The 16,995-nt window shown below is 53.3% G+C and overlaps 5 protein-coding genes across 5 annotated transcripts; 3 read left to right on the top strand and 2 right to left on the bottom strand.

Moving 5' to 3' along the window:
• The first annotated feature begins 139 nt into the window (after window positions 1–139).
• Window positions 140–4,136, top strand: PUNSTDRAFT_121264 (ribosome biogenesis protein tsr1). The gene is made up of 11 exons (XM_007385263.1): window positions 140–285; window positions 343–403; window positions 453–732; window positions 785–1,334; window positions 1,389–1,885; window positions 1,947–2,373; window positions 2,427–2,637; window positions 2,695–2,832; window positions 2,883–3,526; window positions 3,584–3,977; window positions 4,027–4,136. The coding sequence occupies exons 1-9, from the start codon at window positions 247–249 to the stop codon at window positions 3,134–3,136; spliced, it is 2,457 nt and encodes an 818-aa protein (XP_007385325.1). The 5' UTR covers window positions 140–246; the 3' UTR covers window positions 3,137–3,526; window positions 3,584–3,977; window positions 4,027–4,136.
• Window positions 4,137–6,312: 2,176 nt separating this feature from the next.
• PUNSTDRAFT_104474 (MFS general substrate transporter) lies at window positions 6,313–8,494 on the bottom strand. The gene is made up of 10 exons (XM_007385262.1): window positions 8,128–8,494; window positions 8,049–8,071; window positions 7,964–7,988; window positions 7,858–7,913; window positions 7,457–7,801; window positions 7,328–7,391; window positions 7,013–7,271; window positions 6,851–6,959; window positions 6,601–6,788; window positions 6,313–6,545 (listed from the first exon to the last, which is right to left on the bottom strand). Exons 1-10 carry the CDS (start codon window positions 8,332–8,334, stop codon window positions 6,463–6,465), a joined length of 1,359 nt encoding a protein of 452 aa, XP_007385324.1. The 5' UTR covers window positions 8,335–8,494; the 3' UTR covers window positions 6,313–6,462.
• A 589-nt stretch (window positions 8,495–9,083) lies between these two features.
• On the top strand, window positions 9,084–10,715 carry PUNSTDRAFT_71411 (NAD(P)-binding protein; the record flags this gene model as incomplete). The annotated part of the gene is made up of 8 exons (XM_007385261.1): window positions 9,084–9,245; window positions 9,380–9,446; window positions 9,517–9,619; window positions 9,688–9,843; window positions 9,899–10,092; window positions 10,153–10,312; window positions 10,367–10,428; window positions 10,492–10,715. The coding sequence occupies 8 exons, from the start codon at window positions 9,084–9,086 to the stop codon at window positions 10,713–10,715; spliced, it is 1,128 nt and encodes a 375-aa protein (XP_007385323.1).
• Window positions 10,716–10,990: 275 nt separating this feature from the next.
• PUNSTDRAFT_144601 (oligomeric complex COG6) lies at window positions 10,991–13,754 on the top strand (the record flags this gene model as incomplete). Its single annotated transcript, XM_007385260.1, has 10 exons — window positions 10,991–11,401; window positions 11,450–11,580; window positions 11,629–11,826; window positions 11,874–12,041; window positions 12,091–12,534; window positions 12,582–12,657; window positions 12,719–12,979; window positions 13,033–13,125; window positions 13,180–13,248; window positions 13,308–13,754. 10 exons carry the CDS (start codon window positions 10,991–10,993, stop codon window positions 13,626–13,628), a joined length of 2,172 nt encoding a protein of 723 aa, XP_007385322.1. The 3' UTR covers window positions 13,629–13,754.
• Window positions 13,755–13,817: 63 nt separating this feature from the next.
• Window positions 13,818–16,977, bottom strand: PUNSTDRAFT_144600 (uncharacterized protein; the record flags this gene model as incomplete). Its single annotated transcript, XM_007385259.1, has 16 exons — window positions 13,818–14,070; window positions 14,141–14,241; window positions 14,300–14,337; window positions 14,388–14,396; window positions 14,448–14,490; window positions 14,544–14,559; window positions 14,613–14,898; window positions 14,957–15,054; window positions 15,108–15,171; window positions 15,224–15,393; window positions 15,450–15,484; window positions 15,549–15,968; window positions 16,332–16,507; window positions 16,559–16,674; window positions 16,726–16,804; window positions 16,867–16,977. The coding sequence occupies 16 exons, from the start codon at window positions 16,975–16,977 to the stop codon at window positions 13,988–13,990; spliced, it is 1,845 nt and encodes a 614-aa protein (XP_007385321.1). The 3' UTR covers window positions 13,818–13,987.
• Between the last annotated feature and the right edge of the window lie 18 nt (window positions 16,978–16,995).

Below are 16,995 nucleotides of genomic sequence, written 5' to 3'. Positions count from 1 at the left end.
TTATGGCGAGAGGGCAATAGCAATGGTTTCCTTTTGCGGACTTTTGCGATCTCTACTTTCCTCCAGCCACAATTTGCCTCGAGGAGTCGCACAAATTTCCTTCGGTCCCCTCTCTCCTGGTTGAGCATACTGCAGGGGATCACAGTTGGTTCAATAAACAGGATACTGTGGTCTGGGCAACTTTGAAAGGAGATCGCAAGCATACTAGATCGACCAGGAACGAGATCTCTGAGCACTACCAGCAGGATGGTTGAAGCGCACCATCACAGGCCGACTCTCAAACAGGCATGTATATGCTCGCCCTCTTATCATACCATGGCTCTTATACGAGGGTCGTCGTAGCAAAATAAACCCTACAAGTCCAAGCATGCAACGAAGTCTGCGCTGAAGGAAGCATCCAAAGGTATGCAGCCCAAGCACTCTTGCCAAGGTTTGACCTATGATCAATCCAGGCCGTATCTCCCGCCAATCACCAAAGGCATCCAATGGACAGAACACGGCGTCCCAAACGCGACTCAACCGTCGCAACAACGCAAAGCAAATCCAGGTGAAGAAGCGCCAGGCCATTGTCTCTGCCACACGATTGTTCAGTGGGCCGGACGGTGTGCCCAGGATCATCGCAGTGATTCCCCTCGCTGAAGACGTAAGCGCGCGTCATGTATCGAGCGCTCTAGCCACCGGGCTTGAATCCGAAACGGACGGCTGCCCCGAGACCGGGTTATGGAAAATCAGGTAAGCGCCTGCCGCCCTTCGTTGACTACGCTAGCTAATAGCCACGGGCTAGAGCTGAAAGGTTCAAAACATCTCTCCAATTTATCAACCTTCCATACCGTTCCCTCTACGCTGCCCTCGATGCGGCCAAGGTTGCCGACTATGTAGTCTTTGTGCTCTCGCCGGTCACGGAGGTAGACGCTTGGGGAGATACCCTGCTCCGCACTCTTCAATCCCAGGGCATGCCTGAAGTCGTCTCAGTCGTCGCACCACATCCTTCCTCCTCGAACTCAGGAAACTTCGACGTCGACTCTAAAGCACGTCCTGGCATACTGAAGTCTCTTCTGAGCTTCATGCAATATTTCGTTCCTAGTCAAAACCGGGTATTCGATCTCAGCCAGAATCGAGACGTCTTGAATGCCGTGAGGGCGGTGTGCGAGGGCAAGCCTGGTGAAGCGAGGTGGCGAGACGGCCGATGCTATCTCATGGGTGAGCAGGTGAATTGGGTGCCAAACGAAGCCGAATCCGGTGTTCTCAGCGTTACGGGCGTGCTAAGGGGAGGACCGTTGAGTGCAAACCGTCTGGTGCATATACCCAACTACGGTGATTTCCAGATACAAAAGGTACGCATCCCTTCGCTATAAAAGCCGTTGTCCAAGCCCCTCACTCCGTCGCAGATCCTGTCGTCTCCTGCGCCGAAGGCATCAAAGATTGGTGCCCAAGGGATGGAGGTTGAACCAACTTTACTCGCAGAACCAGATGTTTCGTCCGCCGACTCACTCATATCGGAGAACGACCCAGATGATATGGCAAACGAACAGACTTGGCCCACAGAGGAGGAAATGCAAGGCAATGTAGTCGGTAACGGATTGACTTTCGGCGACGAATGCGTTCCCGATGCGCTAGGGGGTACGACTCCGAAGCGGGTCAAGAAGGTTCCGAAGGGATGGAGCTCCTATCAAGCCGCTTGGATTGTGGACGACGATGATGATGATGAAGGAGTCGAAGAAGGCGAAGAGGAGGAAGGCGAGAACGCCGGCGACATGCAAATGGAGGATGAGGAGATGGTTGAGCTACGGGATGACGACACCGCCGCTCACGAACAAGAGATGGATCTGGAGAGTCGCAAGAGCGTACAATTCCAGGATCTTGACATGGACGAGGAAAAAGAACAGTAAGCTTATTCTTGGAATTCAATGCCTTACCATACTCACGCCTTCTGGCTACTTTCTCAGGTTAGACACTTGGCGCAAGCGCCAACGCGAAGAAGCCGATGACCTACAATTTCCGGATGAGATTGACACTCCTATGGAGGTCCCGGCGCGTACCCGCTTTCAACGGTATCGCGGCTTGCGTTCCTTCCGCACAAGTCCTTGGGACCCTTACGAGAATCTCCCGAGAGACTACGCAAGGATATTCCAATTTGAGGACTTCAAGCGCACAGAGCGAAACGTGCTGCGAAGGGCGAGAGAAGACGATGGCGCAGTTGAACCCGGCACGCGCGTTACGGTGTATCTCAAAGATGTTCCGAAGGAGGCGGCTACGCCTTCGTCATCATCACCGTTCGTTGTGTTTGGGCTGCTCCAGCACGAACACAAAAAAACGGTGCTCAACTTCACGGTTCAACGAAATACCGAATACGACGGTTCCGTCCGCTCGAAAGTACGCGAACCTGTTGATACGCATGATGGTCCTCCCTAATGTACGGTTGCCAGGATCAACTCATTCTCTGCGTTGGTCCTCGACGGTTGATAGTCAATCCGGTATACAGTCAACATACCCGCGGAGGCGCTAAAGGGTCCAATAATGTGCACAAGTTTGAGCGTTATCTCAGACACGGCGTCACCAGCATTGCGACCGTGTACGGACCCGCTGTATTTGGCAAGCAACCGTGTATGCTCCTACGGGAGACTGCAGATCCTCAAGGCGAGTCACGGTATTCGATCATGCTACTTCCAGACCTAACGTACGATGATCATTCAGCTCCGGAATTGGTCGCATCGGGCGCGTTCGTGAACCCAGACCCAACGCGCATCATTGCTAAGAGGATCATCTTGACTGGGCATCCGTTCAAGGTGCACAAAAAAACGGCGACAGTGAGATACATGTTCTTCAACGCGGGTATGTATCGTTTCTATGCGTCTTCTGCCGATAATTAATAGTCTGTCTAGACGATGTCAACTACTTCGCGCCAGTGCAGTTGCATACGAAGTACGGTCGGACAGGCCACATTCGCGAGTCACTGGGCACGCATGGGTACTTCAAGGCATACTTCGACGGCCCAATCAACCAGATGGATACCGTGTGTATGAGCCTATACAAGCGAGTATATCCCAGATGGAGCCAGTTATGGAGGGAGAAGCGCATGGATAGTCAGACTCAACCGGAATCTGCAGATGTCGTAGATGACGCCATGGAGGAGTGATCAAATACTTGAAATGTACAACATGGGTATCTAGTGGGTTCGTCGTGTATCAGGTATATTTGCTGTGACAAGGATCACTGCCTTTTCCTCCCCTTCGCCCGCTTCTTACGCTTGATGGTTCTCCATGCTAGGATGCTGATGGCAGATAAGAGCGCTACGGGCGGCACGAACCAACTGAGGCGCCATGACCACCCAGCTTCTCTGTCTAACTTCGCAAGGAGAGTCTCAAACTGGTCCTTGAGATCCTGGATAGAACCAGAGTTGTCGAGCACGTAATCGGCGTATTCCACTTTCTGCGATATCGGCAGTTGGGCATTCAGACGAGCTGATGCTGCTTCATGCGTGGAACCGTCCCTTTTCATGAGTCGCTGGAGCTGAATCTCTGCAGAACTGAGGAATGTTCAGTGAACTGGATTGCCCAAGGTTATTTCTGCATACCATACTCACCAATATACCACAACAACCTTTGCCACGAGTTTATGCAATCCTCCTTCTATCAGTAACGGGACATCAAGAATGCAGAGCTTCTCGCCTCTCCACCAGTGTCCGAGCACCTGCCTGGCCATGGCCTTTCTCACGGCCGGATGCACGATGGCGTTCAACCGCTTTCGCTGCTTCTCGTCGCTAAACACTATTGATCCTAGCTTTGGGCGATCCAGGGTTCCATCCGGGAGTAGCACATCTTGTCCGAAGGCCTGGACGATCTGTCGGAGAGCTGGAGTGCCTGGTTGCACGACTTCGCGCGCGATAACATCCGCGTCGACGACGGGGACGCTGTGAGATTTGAATAACGCGGATACGGTCGACTTTCCGGTTGCGATCCCGCCAGTCAAGCCAACGACTAATGTTTGGTTATTCTCCGAGAAGCTTCAGAGCATAAAGGGATGCACCTAGCATATTTCAAAGTTCGACGCAATCACTTGCTCGAGTGTGAAAGCGAACGAAATCGCGATTGAGAGCACGCAAGCAACGTTCTCCCGTCGCAAAGGACCGTTGTTTTATGTCTGAGATGGCAGCGACAAGGATAGCGATACGTCGACGCAGTGAAGGCGGTGCTGCCTAAGTCAATTATTGTTTCATTACTCCGAATTTTGCCTGAAAACAATTTAACTTAGGGTATCTGATAATAAACGCGTAATTACAATGACTCTGTATTCAATACCTTTCAGTGTCTCCGGTCCGGGTAAGACCAGCATTGTCAAGCGAGATGCCCTACTACTTATTTCTAGGTTGCACTGATGCATCTGGGACACCCAAATACTACATACAGTGCTCGGTGCAAGGATCGCATAGATTAAAAGTAAGTATAGATCCAGTGGATCGTTTGAGCATATTTGTTGCCGGTTCTTCGTCTGTGCAATCTGTACAGAACATATCTATGTATTGACAGGGACAGCGTATACGACTCCAGCAACCAAGATAGCCAGGAGCAGAGAAATACCCATGAGCATCAATGCACGGTGCCTGTGTGCAGTCCGTACGCATGGCTCCCGCACAGCGACGTTGTCGTCTCTACGCACAAACCCGAATAGCCCGAATCCCTTCCATCGCGCCAGACCGCGCATGCCGTATATCACGCAAAACCGGGCGCGCCATTGAAATAGGCCGATGAACGCAGCGTTGGCGGGGATGATGATGAGCCATCGCAGACCGCGTGGGTATGCTGGTAGCAGCAGCGAAAGGAGGATGAGCGCAATGATCATGGTGCCGCCGAAGATAGCCAAGCTCATCCGTGCCGACGACTCGCGAGGCCCAATATTACGCGTGGCTTTAAGCTGAAACCGGGGATAGGAAGTCTTGAGGAGAAACTCGTAACATTGTCGTTGGGATGGAAGCAGCAGATCAAGGGTACATTGGCCATTTTTGTGCGCAGTAATAATCTGAATATATCCGACAGCAGTATCAGTATATACGAGGATGCATATACAATGGGTTCCGCTTACCGCTTGCCTATCGTCAGTGCTCATGGAGATCTCCTCCGCAGAACCGGCCTTGATGAATTGATATATGATGAAGTCGAGGATGCTTGCTCCGTCACGGTCGAGAAGGTGTGACATAGAGGAGGTTAACGAGGAAGACCTTTTATCATCCTCGGATTCTGTCTCCAGAACAAGCCTGTAGTGCTCCACCGCCAGATAATAATCGAGTGCCTGGTTCGTGAATTGATCAGGATCAGGATCGAAACAAGTCAATCGCTGCGCACCTCCGCACCCTGATCCTCCTTCAAGAGAAACTCCCGTAAGTCCTCCAATGCGACGGGGGATTCAGTTTTTCCCGCTAATATTGCTGGAAGAGAGAGCTGCGGGATTGCATGCATCTGCAGCGTGCCCAGGCTGTCATGGCTGAGCACTGGGTGTAATGCTCGACAAGAATCCGGACGTGAAGGACTTGGAGAAGCCTCGATGTCGCGCGAAGTTGCAATCGTGAGTGAACGGTCGGACATAGAATCCGAAGCTCGAACTAATTAAACAAGAGGGCGTAGATTATAGGCCAAGCCAGTGGAAGGGGGGCCCAGCACTTGGTGTACGCAGCTGGACGCCGGTCTTTTGAAGACTGCCACAGGGACGGTACGGTAATTTTCTGACGCCGGTTGCCCGGCCCCGGTGAGAGATGTAAATATGGAGGCGTGCGCCAGTATGTGCCATGAGACAGATGGTGGTGGCGACCCGATGCTGTTACTGGTGTGTCCGCTCGCATGCTTCTCGGGTCCTTTGATTGGACACTAAATGATGTAGGAGGCGGACAGCAGTGACATGCGATCCTGCTTTGTCCTCATCAATCTCGAAGCCTGACGCTCATCCGCAAAAAGAGCGAAAGCCTACACGATTCCTTGCATCGCAGACAGGCGCTGCAAAGTTCTCTTCGGTTTTCAAAAGAGCAAGAGGCGTTGTATTGCCATAGGGAGTCTGGGCTACTTCACGGTCTGCAACAGATCAAGAAGGCGGTACAACTCCGAAGAATGCGATATGGAGCCGATCGGCACCGACAGGAGCAGGCAGTAACGGCCACTTGAGAGACATTGATATGAGGCCAATTGAGGACAGCGTTGCGCGCGAGAACACGCGAATGCGCCACGCGTGTGAAGCTCCGTAGCTGCGGAGTGACATACGCGGCTTGCAGGCTTGCAGCACCGGTTGCTTTGGATAGACATGTGAAGCGCGAGCGCTTCAATCGGAGCGACTGAGGCCAGCAATTATCGGATTTCCGAGCCCAATCTACATGCATGGCGAGAGCTGATCGTACATCGGTTCATTATCTATAGAGTGTAAGATGCGAGCAAGTCCGCGTAACGAGTCTGTGTCGATCATGAAAAGCGTCGGCAAATATCAACACTTGCCCCAAACATCTCCTTGCAGGAGTATATGCCTCGTGAGAATCATGAGCCCGACCGCCACCATCACAGCAGAGCCTGCAAAAACGACGTTAGCACACGAAGCAGATGCCGCTAACGAATATCTGCTCACCGGCATACACCCCGACAGGCTTGAAATTCCCAGTCGCATTATTGATCGCGCCCGATATGGGCGGGCCAGATAGCGCGCCAATGGCCGCGATGGTAAAGAACAGCCCGACGCGACGTCCCACATCACCGATTTCGCCCATGAGCATCACCGGAGACACGATCAGCGACACGAAGGCACCCGAGCCAATCCTAGCGTACATATATGAGTGGGCCTTGCGCCGTCAATGCATTCAAAGATGGCTTTTGCTTACCCGTAGAATATCGCGAGTGCAATGTAAGCTGATTTGCTGTGGAGAAATGGCCAGATGTAGGTGAGAACGCCTGCAAGTAGCGTAAAAGGTATCATGATATTCAAGGCTCCTACGCCTACAGTCAGCACTTGCATAGACATAAGGGTAGCAACAGGATCTCACCTATTTTGTCGGCCATATAGCCGCTTCCTATACGCCCGAACGCACTCGCGGCATTTGCGATGGATATCAGATAAAAGGCAAAATCCGGTGGCACATGTGCTGCCGTTGCCGAAACTTCAATGTACGTGAGGACGGTGTAGAGACCAAGGAAGCACATGAAGCCTGCAAGGCAGTATACGGCGAAAGCGGGGTTTCGTAAAGCGCCGAGATTAACAAAGCCGCCGGCGAGACGGACCGGTGGCAAGCGGCGTTTGAGGGTCTGACGAAGGGTCAATCAGAAGGCTGCAGAAGGAAAGAAGCTGGCGCGCTACTTACGGCGTTGCTGATCCCTACAGTGACCAAGAGGATAAATCCAATCACTCGCATAGTCCATTTGAATCTGCAAATGCCAACTCAAGTCAGTGGATCGCTTCTTATGGCCTTGGATGTGGATAGGAGACTAACCCGATGGGGCCCACCAGGTTTCTGAAAATGATTGGAAGCACCGTGCCGCCAGTCGAAGATCCGATAGCAACAATACCCAGGGCCGTTGAGCGCCGCCTTTTGAACCAGTGACTGATGACACCCATCGTCGGGCCGAAGATGGTGCCACATGCGAGACCGACGGCGAGACCCTGACAAAGGAGGAATTGCCAGTATTCGGTGCACTCAGCAATGAGGAATGTAGCCATGACAAGCAAGGCGCTCGCAACAGCCAGAGGCACTCTGAAATAACCGATGTCGAAGAGTCGACCGGTTACGAGACCGGGTAAAAAGGTGAGAGAGTATTGTATAGATCCTATCCATGCTCTGTAACGGTAGAGTTTTGAGCGCTTTCCAGGGATTCGAGAGCGAATGCACGTTACATTGTCGACGGACTGGTGTTCTGGAGCGTATTTGATTCGTAGTATGATTGAAACACCTATATAAGGTTGTGAATACCGTGCGAACCAAAAACCCGTAATGGCTTACCCCCCAGCTGTTCACGAAGCCGAACCTGAACAAGGGAAGTCAGTTTGGCGGGTATGTACGAGGAGAACATCGTACGGGTGCTCACGTAGCAGCCGTGTTACAAACCGCCTGTTCGACCCATCTCGTTAGGATGAACGATACTCCCTGTTCATAGCGGCACTCACTCCAAAGAGGACCAGCCATGCCCTCAATCCGCCATCTGGGAAGTCGTCCAAGCCCGGCCGGTCCTCCTCTGGTATCGTGACCGGTGCACCGTCCGACTCTTGCTCCTTGCGCAAGTACGCCTCCGGATCGTGGACCCTAGACTTTTCATCCAACGCACCCGCGTCGCTGACTCTTGCCGTCAACGAGTCGGAACTGTTTCCCGGCATGGTGAGTGTCGTCGGTGAGGGTCGTGAGGAGGCGGGTGCGAAGTCGGGCGCAAGCCGTCGCTTTAAGGCTTGGCCTCCAGGCCGGGTTCGCTTTCCCCTCGCGGCAGGGCTTGCGGTTCGGAGTGAGAAAAGTCGGAGGGGAGATGCCTGAGATGGCGAGGATTGCCGCCGGTGTTGGCCTTCGTCGCGTCGTCCCCACCAAGCTTTTGCCATCTATGGGGCGGGCGTGCCGCCGGCAGCCCTGCCCGGGCCAGTCAGAACCGTGCGAACGGCGCCTGCCGAAGGCCCATTCGTCCTTCCCCGACTCATCCCCGCACCTTGCAACGAGCACGACACCTCTGGCCTTGTCTCGGCAGTCCTCGCTGATTGCACACGAGCGCATTTGACCGTACTTTGGCGTGACCTCTGAGGTCATTCCTGTCTCGAATTGCCTGACGGTGATAGTAGGAGGTAAGCTCGCAGCTCGCTAGAAACGGCCGCTGCGACGTCAGCAGACTGGAATCACTGTCATAATGAAACTTCTCGTACGTATCTCACACCGTGCCGCCAGGAAAACCCCGGTTTTCCGCTCGATTTTACACACGATATCAGATAGTCAGGTCTGCATCATGCTTCATCTCGGTCTCGGCCAGCGCTGATGCCGGCAACTGTGAAGAGGTATTCACAAGCATCAGTCCCAGAATAGATACAGGCAGCTGTGACGGCCAAGTACCTGCCGCAGGCGACTGCCCATCTGCACTACACAAGACATGGCCGTGCCGAAGACTACGAAAGCCCTTGTTCTACGTCGTGCTCCTACCGACGCGAAACCCCTCTATCACGATGCGGTGATAGAAGATGTGCCTATCGGACCTCTGCGACAGGGTCAGATCCTAGTCAAACTTGGCGCCGTCGCGTTCAACCACCGCGATGTAAGTCTTTAATAAAGAAACTACCACATCTCCTCGACTATGTACGCCGGAGATGTAGTTCGTTTGATACTTGGGGATTTCGACATGCGCCTTGGTGATGTCTCAGTCGTAGCTAGCACTCACGCTCAGTTTAGCTGTGGATCCGCAAAGGCATGTACCCCGGGATCAAGTTTGGTGCTGTACTGGGGGGAGACGGTGCCGGTTAGTGCAGAGATCTCTGGATTTGCCGCCGGCCATCACAAACTGAGATTCTCGACGGTTATAGGCACAGTCATTGCTGTTGGGCCGGGAGAAGATGGTCGTCTCCCACTCTTGCACCAGCGTGTCATGCTCGTGCCGATGCGCGGATGGGAATCGCATCCGGATGCACCAGAGTCAGTTCATAGCACTGACATGAGAGATATCGTGCATCATGTCCAGCAATTTGACGCTATGTACATAGGGGAGACATGAAAATCCTCGGAGGAGGCGCCACCGCACCGTCGGGAACGTTCAGCGAATGCGTTGTCGTCGAGAGTGACCAGGTGATTCCGACTCCCGAACACTTGGACGACGTACAGGCATCTACATGGGGGATCGGCGGTGTTACGGCATGGCGGTGAGGTCATTTCTATTTAAGAAGGATGCTAGAGTTCACACTTATTCTGGTATAGAGCGGTCGTCGTGAATGCCCGGGTGAAGAAGGGAGATAACGTCTTGATCACAGGCATTGGCGGGGGCGTGGCACTTGTCGCGCTGCAGCTATGCATCGCCAGAGGTGCCCGGGTTTTCGTAACTAGTGGTAACGAGCAGAAGATCCAGAAGGCCATCGCACTCGGTGCCGTAGGAGGAGTGAACTATAAGCATGGTGCAGTCGGTTTCTGAATTGAAACCTATCCGTGCTAATCCCGGCCGACTGGCACCGCAGATAGCTGGCCAGACGTGCTCGGTGAATTGTTGCAAAGCTCGGCCAAGTCCGACGGCGGCAAACCTCTTCTGGATGCCGTCATTGATTCCGCAGGAGGACCAATAATGCAGAAGATCGGCCGTCGGCTCAAGCAGGGTGGAAGGGTAGTCTGTTACGGAATGTCGGCAGATCCAGCTTCGTATCCAACCTTTCCCATTGACAATTCACTACGCAGGACGGCAATCCCGCAGATCACCCTGACGATGCGTGAAGTCATGAGTAATCAACAGCTCATAGGTTTGTATTTGTCACTTTGCCCTACTTGTAGTCGAGTCTGCTAATGCTGCCTATCAATACCAGGGTCGACCATGGGATCAAAGGCTGATCTCCTTGACTGCATCCAATTTGTTGCCGAGAAGAGGATTACTCCGGTGGTCTCTCACACACTGAATGGGCTGCAAGAAGCTGAGCAAGGCTTTGAACTCCTGAAACGCGGAGAACAATTCGGTAAGATCGTTATAGACCTTCGAGTCACCGGCAGCGGAGGCCAGAGAGATACTGCGAAGAATGGGGCTAAACTATGAGTTAGCCTATCACGCATACGACATACAATGGCTGCATCTCGCAAGCCGCTCTCTATGCACTTTCTATGACTACGAGCCTCGGAACCAACATGTATAAGTAGTATCTATCTGGAATTCGCAAGCGTCACTCCCAACTCGCGGAAGGCTGTGCTCTGCGAAGCGCTCGAAGTATTTGAGCGCCGATCAAGCGCACATGCTTATTCGTGTTTTATATAACGTATCCTACTGTCTGCTTTGCGTCGCCATCCATAATCATATGCCCAGCGCAATAAACTATGTCCTTGAGCGCAACGTCTCCTGCAGTTCGAACACCAGTCCTATCGCCCACAACCAACCGGAGCATTGAAACGCCTGCACGCAACCCTGTATCCCAACGGTTATACCGCATTCTTGGGTCGAGCTTCGATGATCCAGCTTCCAGAGAAGCTCTCGTAACCCTCTCGGACTTCTATACCCCAACCAACTCTTCAGGCAGTGGCAGCAAGAACAGTGAGGAGGATGACGATGACTGGGATGATGATGAATTCCTTGACGATGCCGTGGGGCATACGAATACTGCGTCAGCAGCGGAACGACCGACTGGAGGAGTAGCGTCCAATGCCCGGAAGTACATGCGCCGCGACGTGGAGCAAAAGCTGGCCGAGAGCAGCAAGCATTTCTTAGAGGCGTTTGGGACTGTTAATCAAGTGTGTGTTATCTTCATTTGACGTCTCTCGCCCTCCTGACGTGAGTAGCAACTAGATGTTCTGCAGGAACACATCAGGGCTATGCGAGCCCAATGCGACGGGGCAGAGCAGCAACTAGAAGGTGCCAACGACGCGTGCAAGTCTCTACTGGAACGGGCAGGCAGTCTTCGTGAACAAAGGTGCGCATATTTGCGTGATATAGCTGTGCATGTCTCAACCACATGAAGGCAGGCAATAGCGTCCAAGCAATCTATCATCAACATGTTCCTGTCCCGGTTTACTCTGAGCGAAGATGAAGTCGATACGATGACTTCCCGAACCGTTCCCATGGGCAAACGATTCTTTCAAGTCATGGACAAGACCCAGCGCATTCGCGAGGATTGTCGAGTTCTGATGGCTGGGGAGGATGGCCCAAGTAAAGCTGGGTACGATCCCGTTAATGCCAGTAGCTCTTCGGCTGAGCAATCTTTAGCCTGGATATCATGTCGGCGACTTCTTCTTATCTTGAGCAGGCATACGACAAGATCGCTCGCTACCTCGCTTCCGAGTTCAGGCAAATGGGGCGTGACGCGCTCTTGGAAGTAGGACCAACCCTGGCGGAAGCTGTGCGACGGCTCAATGCTCGTCCTGAGCTCCTAATGTAAGTCGCATGTGCTATCGTCCGTGTGTCGCACTTATGCTTTGGATAGAGAGTCACTTCAAATTCTCGTGCAGACCCGCCAGTCAGCCCTGTCTGGCGCTTTCCTTGACGCACTCACTCGGGGGACGCCTCGGCCGATAGAACTGCATGCGCATGACCCGATGCGTTACATCGGTGACATGCTTGCCTGGATCCACCAAGCAGTGGCCGCCGAACGTGAATTCCTCGATGCTCTCTTCGGTATCAAAGATGCGCGGATGGTCGGCAGTGTCCGCACGTTCCGAGCCACGGAGGAAGAGGAGTACATCAGAGCATTGATGGATGGAGCAGTTGGCAAGCTATGCGGACCGTTGAAGGCTCGGGTGCAGCAGACCGTTCGCTCACAGGAAAGTGCAATTGTGGCGTACAAGGTGGCAAATCTCCTGCAGTTCTACCTTCTCACCATGAAACGGACGCTGGGCGAGGAGTCCTCTCTGTGCAAGACCTTGCAAGAGTACGCCAACACATACGCCGAGATTCAAGAAACTAATGCGCGAGCAGATTGACAGATGTCTCTTACAAGGTGTTCTTCGATGCCATCGAGGCACAGGGACGTGCGCTGCTACGTGTGGCTCTCGTACGCATATCCCATCCGGCCTGCTTGTGCTCTATCATAAGGGCTGACGGGTTGGAGACAGGACATACAAAATGGCGAATTAACGCCTCCGCTGGCGGTGCTGGATCATTGCCAGGTGTTGAAGGAGATCATGTCTGTCTATCAATCCTCTCTGGCCGGCGAGGACAGTGAGGAAGATCAAAATGAAGGATTCCGCCGCGTCTTAGACATCATGATCGATCCAGCCGTCGAGATGTGCGTCAGCGCTGCGGATAGGAAGGACAAACAGGTCGCTCGCTGGGACAAGCCTATCTTTGTCCTGAATTGCCTCACATACCTTCAGGTTGGTATGCTCCCCGGTGTTTGATGCAATCGCTTAACGATACTCTTTTGCAGAATGTCCTTGAGCCATATTCCTTCACATCCGAGAAGCAGCAGATGATCGAGGGGCTAGTCCAGCAACGTGTACATGAGCTAACTGAAGAACATGTAGGTGTAGTCCTGTCCGTCATTACATGGATCGCTGACTTGTCTTCGGCATAGTATCAGAATATCCTTCGTGATGCAGGCTTAGACACGCTCGTCGAAACCCTCGATAGGAGGAAAGACAAGGTTGGACGGTACTCTTCCGCCTCTCAAATCCCTTGATTCTCATCGCCCCTCGTCATCAGGAACCACTATCACGTATTCCGGCTGCTCAGCCGCAACAGCTCCAGAAATACCTTCATCGCTTCTCAATATGGCTTAGCGGGTTGGAGGTGGTCCAGTCTCCCCGCCTCTTGCATCTTAACCTCCAGAAACTGCATACCCGCATACACCAAGCAGCCCTCCAGCGACTCGCCAAGACGTACAAGCGGATATGCGACGAAGTCAAACGGCCCGAAAACAAGTATGAAGCCGCTGCCACCTTACTGGGCGGCGAGCGACCTTTCGGGCAACTACATTTGCTGTGGCAGATATTCGGCCTGGAAGGGGTCGTCGACGATGCATGAATGGGTGACAATATGGATTGGACAACGTGTCTTCCTCGACCCACGGTGGAGTTATGTCAACCCTACTTGAGCGGGTTACATCTGCAAGTTGCAACCACGTCATGGGTCGCCTCCAATGAAATGAATTCCCCAGAATCTCGAGCGAACGGAGCCGTAGTGATGTCTCGATCTGTTTGATAAGGTGTGACAAAGCGACGTAGAGCCCCGTTCGGATGACGCTCTACAATACTGATACATAACGATACACGTACAATCCGCCTATGACAAGAAGGGGTCCGGACTCCTCACGTCAATCTCGGAGTTGTCAGCCAGAGCTCCATGAACGTCATACGGAACAGGCTCTTCGCTGATTTTGTGGATTAGATGATGCTGAGAGGAAGGCCAAACTCGTCTCGAGTATCCGCTCCAAATGGACCCGTCGTGGTCACACTGTGGAATTGTGCTGCAGGACGATGATGCAGCGTCAGACATTCGCATGTCGTCGGCTAACGAACAAGGATGAAGATGCTCACGAGTCAAGACGGCGGTAGGGAGACTGATTGCGTCTGTATACGATTGTTGCGAAGGTTTTCGCAGGTTGAACATCAATCGTGATGTTAATATCACGGCAAATCTACGTCGCAGAACTACAGATGAATCGGTGTGAGCGGCTATTGTGATAGACCACTGACATTTGCGATGTTGTGGCGTTCACGGACTGGAATATCGACTAGGGAATGGATGAGTATAGGCTTTGCTGATTCATACTGAGCGCGTTACCCGGCCATACTGCGGCAACAGTTAGCGTAAATCGTACGTGAGAGCGCCCTTCCGACTCACTAGGGATAAGACCACGTTCCCGACGTTATTCGCGAGTAGGACACTAGGAGAGGGTGATTGAATATCGACGTGCCAGAACGCGAGCGTTTCACCCACGAGTAGAACATCGCGCCTACAACGCGGTTTATCAGCTAGCTGTCGTGGAGGCGAAGTCGGCCGACGTACCATCCCGCAGGATGAGACTCAGGAAATGTGTGTTGTTCGGACCTCGAAGGCCGCCTCGCAGTACGCTGATCGTCTTCAACAAGGTCATCAAGAATATGTAGCTGTCGAAGATGACGAGACCACCCCAGGCAAGCGCTAATCGGGATGCGCTGAACGAGCCTTCGGTCAATCGCGCTGCGTGGTTGAAGGCAGAACCAAAGGCGTACTTGTTTTGTTCTCGGGTCCTGACAATGAAGCAGCCCGAGGTGGAGAGTTGGTTCCCATTCTTCACGTGTACGTTCGCGAACTGGACAGATGCATTGCCTCATCAGTGACGGCAGTAGGTTCAGCTGGTATAGCCGTACCGCTGCGAGTCCGGCTGCCGCCAGACCGATAAGCCAAGACAGTGTCGTGACGATCCGACTGCGGCCGTACAGAGCGGATATGCGAAGTATAGCGATCACTGGCAGTGGGAAGCATTGAGTATGGCGACGAACACGGGGTGTTTTCACTTACAGCCGATGGGAAATTGCGTGAATATGGTGAGCACGCGGAAGAAGGTGACGAAGTCGGTGCAGACCTGACGCTGAAAGTTAGAAGGGGGCACGCCGACGTCGGACAGGGAGCAAAACACTCGCATCGTCGGACAGGTTGTGGAACATGGAATACAGCACGGCGGCGTACGCTCCCAGTGCGAAATATCGATTCGCAAAGAAAAGCGCGGATATGTACGACATCTTCCTCTTCCAGAAGTATTCGACCTCGTCGTCAAAGGTGATGAAATAGTCGTAGTAAAGGAATGCTGGCCAGGCCATCATGAGAAGTAGGTACACTGGGAATGAAGCCACAACGACCTACTGATCGCCGCGAGCTTGTAGCAGTCGAACGTCCGTCTTGTTCACCGACGTACGGGATCAATACACACCGCTCTCCCGGCTTTCAAAGGGAAAGGCTCACAGATCTTGCAACTCGGCGGGCCCGGGGGTTGAAGGCAACATGGAGACGACGTGAGGACGGCGAGAAGGGCGACATACGTTGCTCTCCCTTCTCGACTGCACATGGCTGGCCATCCTCGGTCGCCGTCCCACGCGCGCGAGAAAGGCAGCCGGATCGGGCTTCACCAGATCGTCGCGGACGGTGGCCGTTGCGCATAACGGCGCAGGCCCGCGAATGCGACGCCATATGCGGCAGCCGATGGCGACCGAAGAGCGAGAGCGGGTGACCGGCCGATCGGAGCCGTCCATGCCTTCGCGATCTTCGCTCCCGATTCGGTCGATCAGCGCGCCATCCTCGACGTCCAACACCAGAAACGACAAGTCGGCCGAAAATCGAGGTGGGCATGTGATGCTCGCACCAACATAAACTACTGCGCGCTTTCTGATCTCACCTATCAAATCCTGGAGAGACTGATCCGAGCGCCAAGTCAGAGAAAGCTGTAGTCTGACCGACGGGCGTCTATGCAACGATATATATCGGAGCTCGTGTTCTGACAGCTCGTGTTCTGGCCGTAGTGTCATAGTCAACAGCGTACTTATGAACAAAGCGATCGGGTTTATTTGGCTCCACGGGCGCGAAGCGTCGTCGAGAAGAGCCCCCAAAGGATTATATCAGAGAGATGCGGGGAAGGACATCGATATCCGTCGGATCGACCCACCAAAACGTAAAGGCTAGCTTGAGGGAAAGAGGCCACATGCCCTAGCCCATGCGGCTAGTCGATTCCCTAGCTCGAGGTGCCCTGACCCGGTCGGATGCGTCCCATCAAATGTGGAAGCGGACGACAGCCAGCCGAAGGTATCGACGTAGTGATACCTCACTGTTGGAGACGCTAACGCGGAGAGCGACTGCGCCAGCTCGCCGAGTTCACGGCCGTATGGCGCCTCGGTATGGTCCGATTGATCGAATGATACTATGGGTGACTTGAATCGCGTATCAGTCCCTTTTCTCTGTCCACAGCTCATCGTCCGCACCAGGATGACCAAATCGCGAAGGCTGTTCACGTGTTGCTCGGTCAATTGCCGAACGAAACGCGTCATCGACGCGATGAATTCAGCGGTCGAGACGTACAGAGCGTCGTCGTTGACCCCTGGCAGGCCGATGAAGTCAAGTCACCGCGATAACACATGACAGTTCGTACCTAGGGCCACAAAGATGGTCGACAGTCCAGCATTTCGGGGCTCGAATAACCAAGACGCACTGTCTCTCCAAGGCGAGGCCTGTTTCTCAAAACTTTCAGCAACCCATCAAATTTGGATATCATAGGGCTTGAGGCACTGACGCGCCAATACCGGTCTTCCATCCCTCCAACAGAATCTTGACCGTTCGTAAGAGTGATCCCAGGGAAAGCAACGATATCAACCTCGAGTTTATTCAACAAAGTATGAGACATCTGTCGTGCAAAGCAATG

The sequence above is a fragment of the Punctularia strigosozonata genome (assembly GCF_000264995.1).
Source record: "Punctularia strigosozonata HHB-11173 SS5 unplaced genomic scaffold PUNSTscaffold_9, whole genome shotgun sequence".
NCBI classification, from domain to species: Eukaryota; Fungi; Basidiomycota; class Agaricomycetes; order Corticiales; family Punctulariaceae; genus Punctularia; species Punctularia strigosozonata.
Note: the sequence above shows the minus strand (reverse complement) of the source record. Positions and strands in the feature narration are given on the sequence as shown.

What these genes read in the sequence shown, in the direction of transcription:
- PUNSTDRAFT_121264 (XM_007385263.1), top strand. Translation starts at nt 247, where the DNA reads ATGGTTGAAGCGCACCATCACAGGCCGACTCTCAAACAG. An exon ending in GCTGAAGGAAGCATCCAAAG is followed by an intron (nt 404 to 452) that starts GTATGCAGCCCA and finishes TGATCAATCCAG; the next exon opens with GCCGTATCTCCCGCCAATCA. An exon ending in ATACATGTTCTTCAACGCGG is followed by an intron (nt 2,833 to 2,882) that starts GTATGTATCGTT and finishes TAGTCTGTCTAG; the next exon opens with ACGATGTCAACTACTTCGCG.
- PUNSTDRAFT_104474 (XM_007385262.1), bottom strand. Translation starts at nt 8,334, where the DNA reads ATGCCGGGAAACAGTTCCGACTCGTTGACGGCAAGAGTCAGCGACGCG. An exon ending in AACCTGGTGGGCCCCATCGG is followed by an intron (nt 7,392 to 7,456) that starts GTTAGTCTCCTA and finishes TGGCATTTGCAG; the next exon opens with ATTCAAATGGACTATGCGAG. An exon ending in GCCTGTCGGGGTGTATGCCG is followed by an intron (nt 6,546 to 6,600) that starts GTGAGCAGATAT and finishes TCGTTTTTGCAG; the next exon opens with GCTCTGCTGTGATGGTGGCG.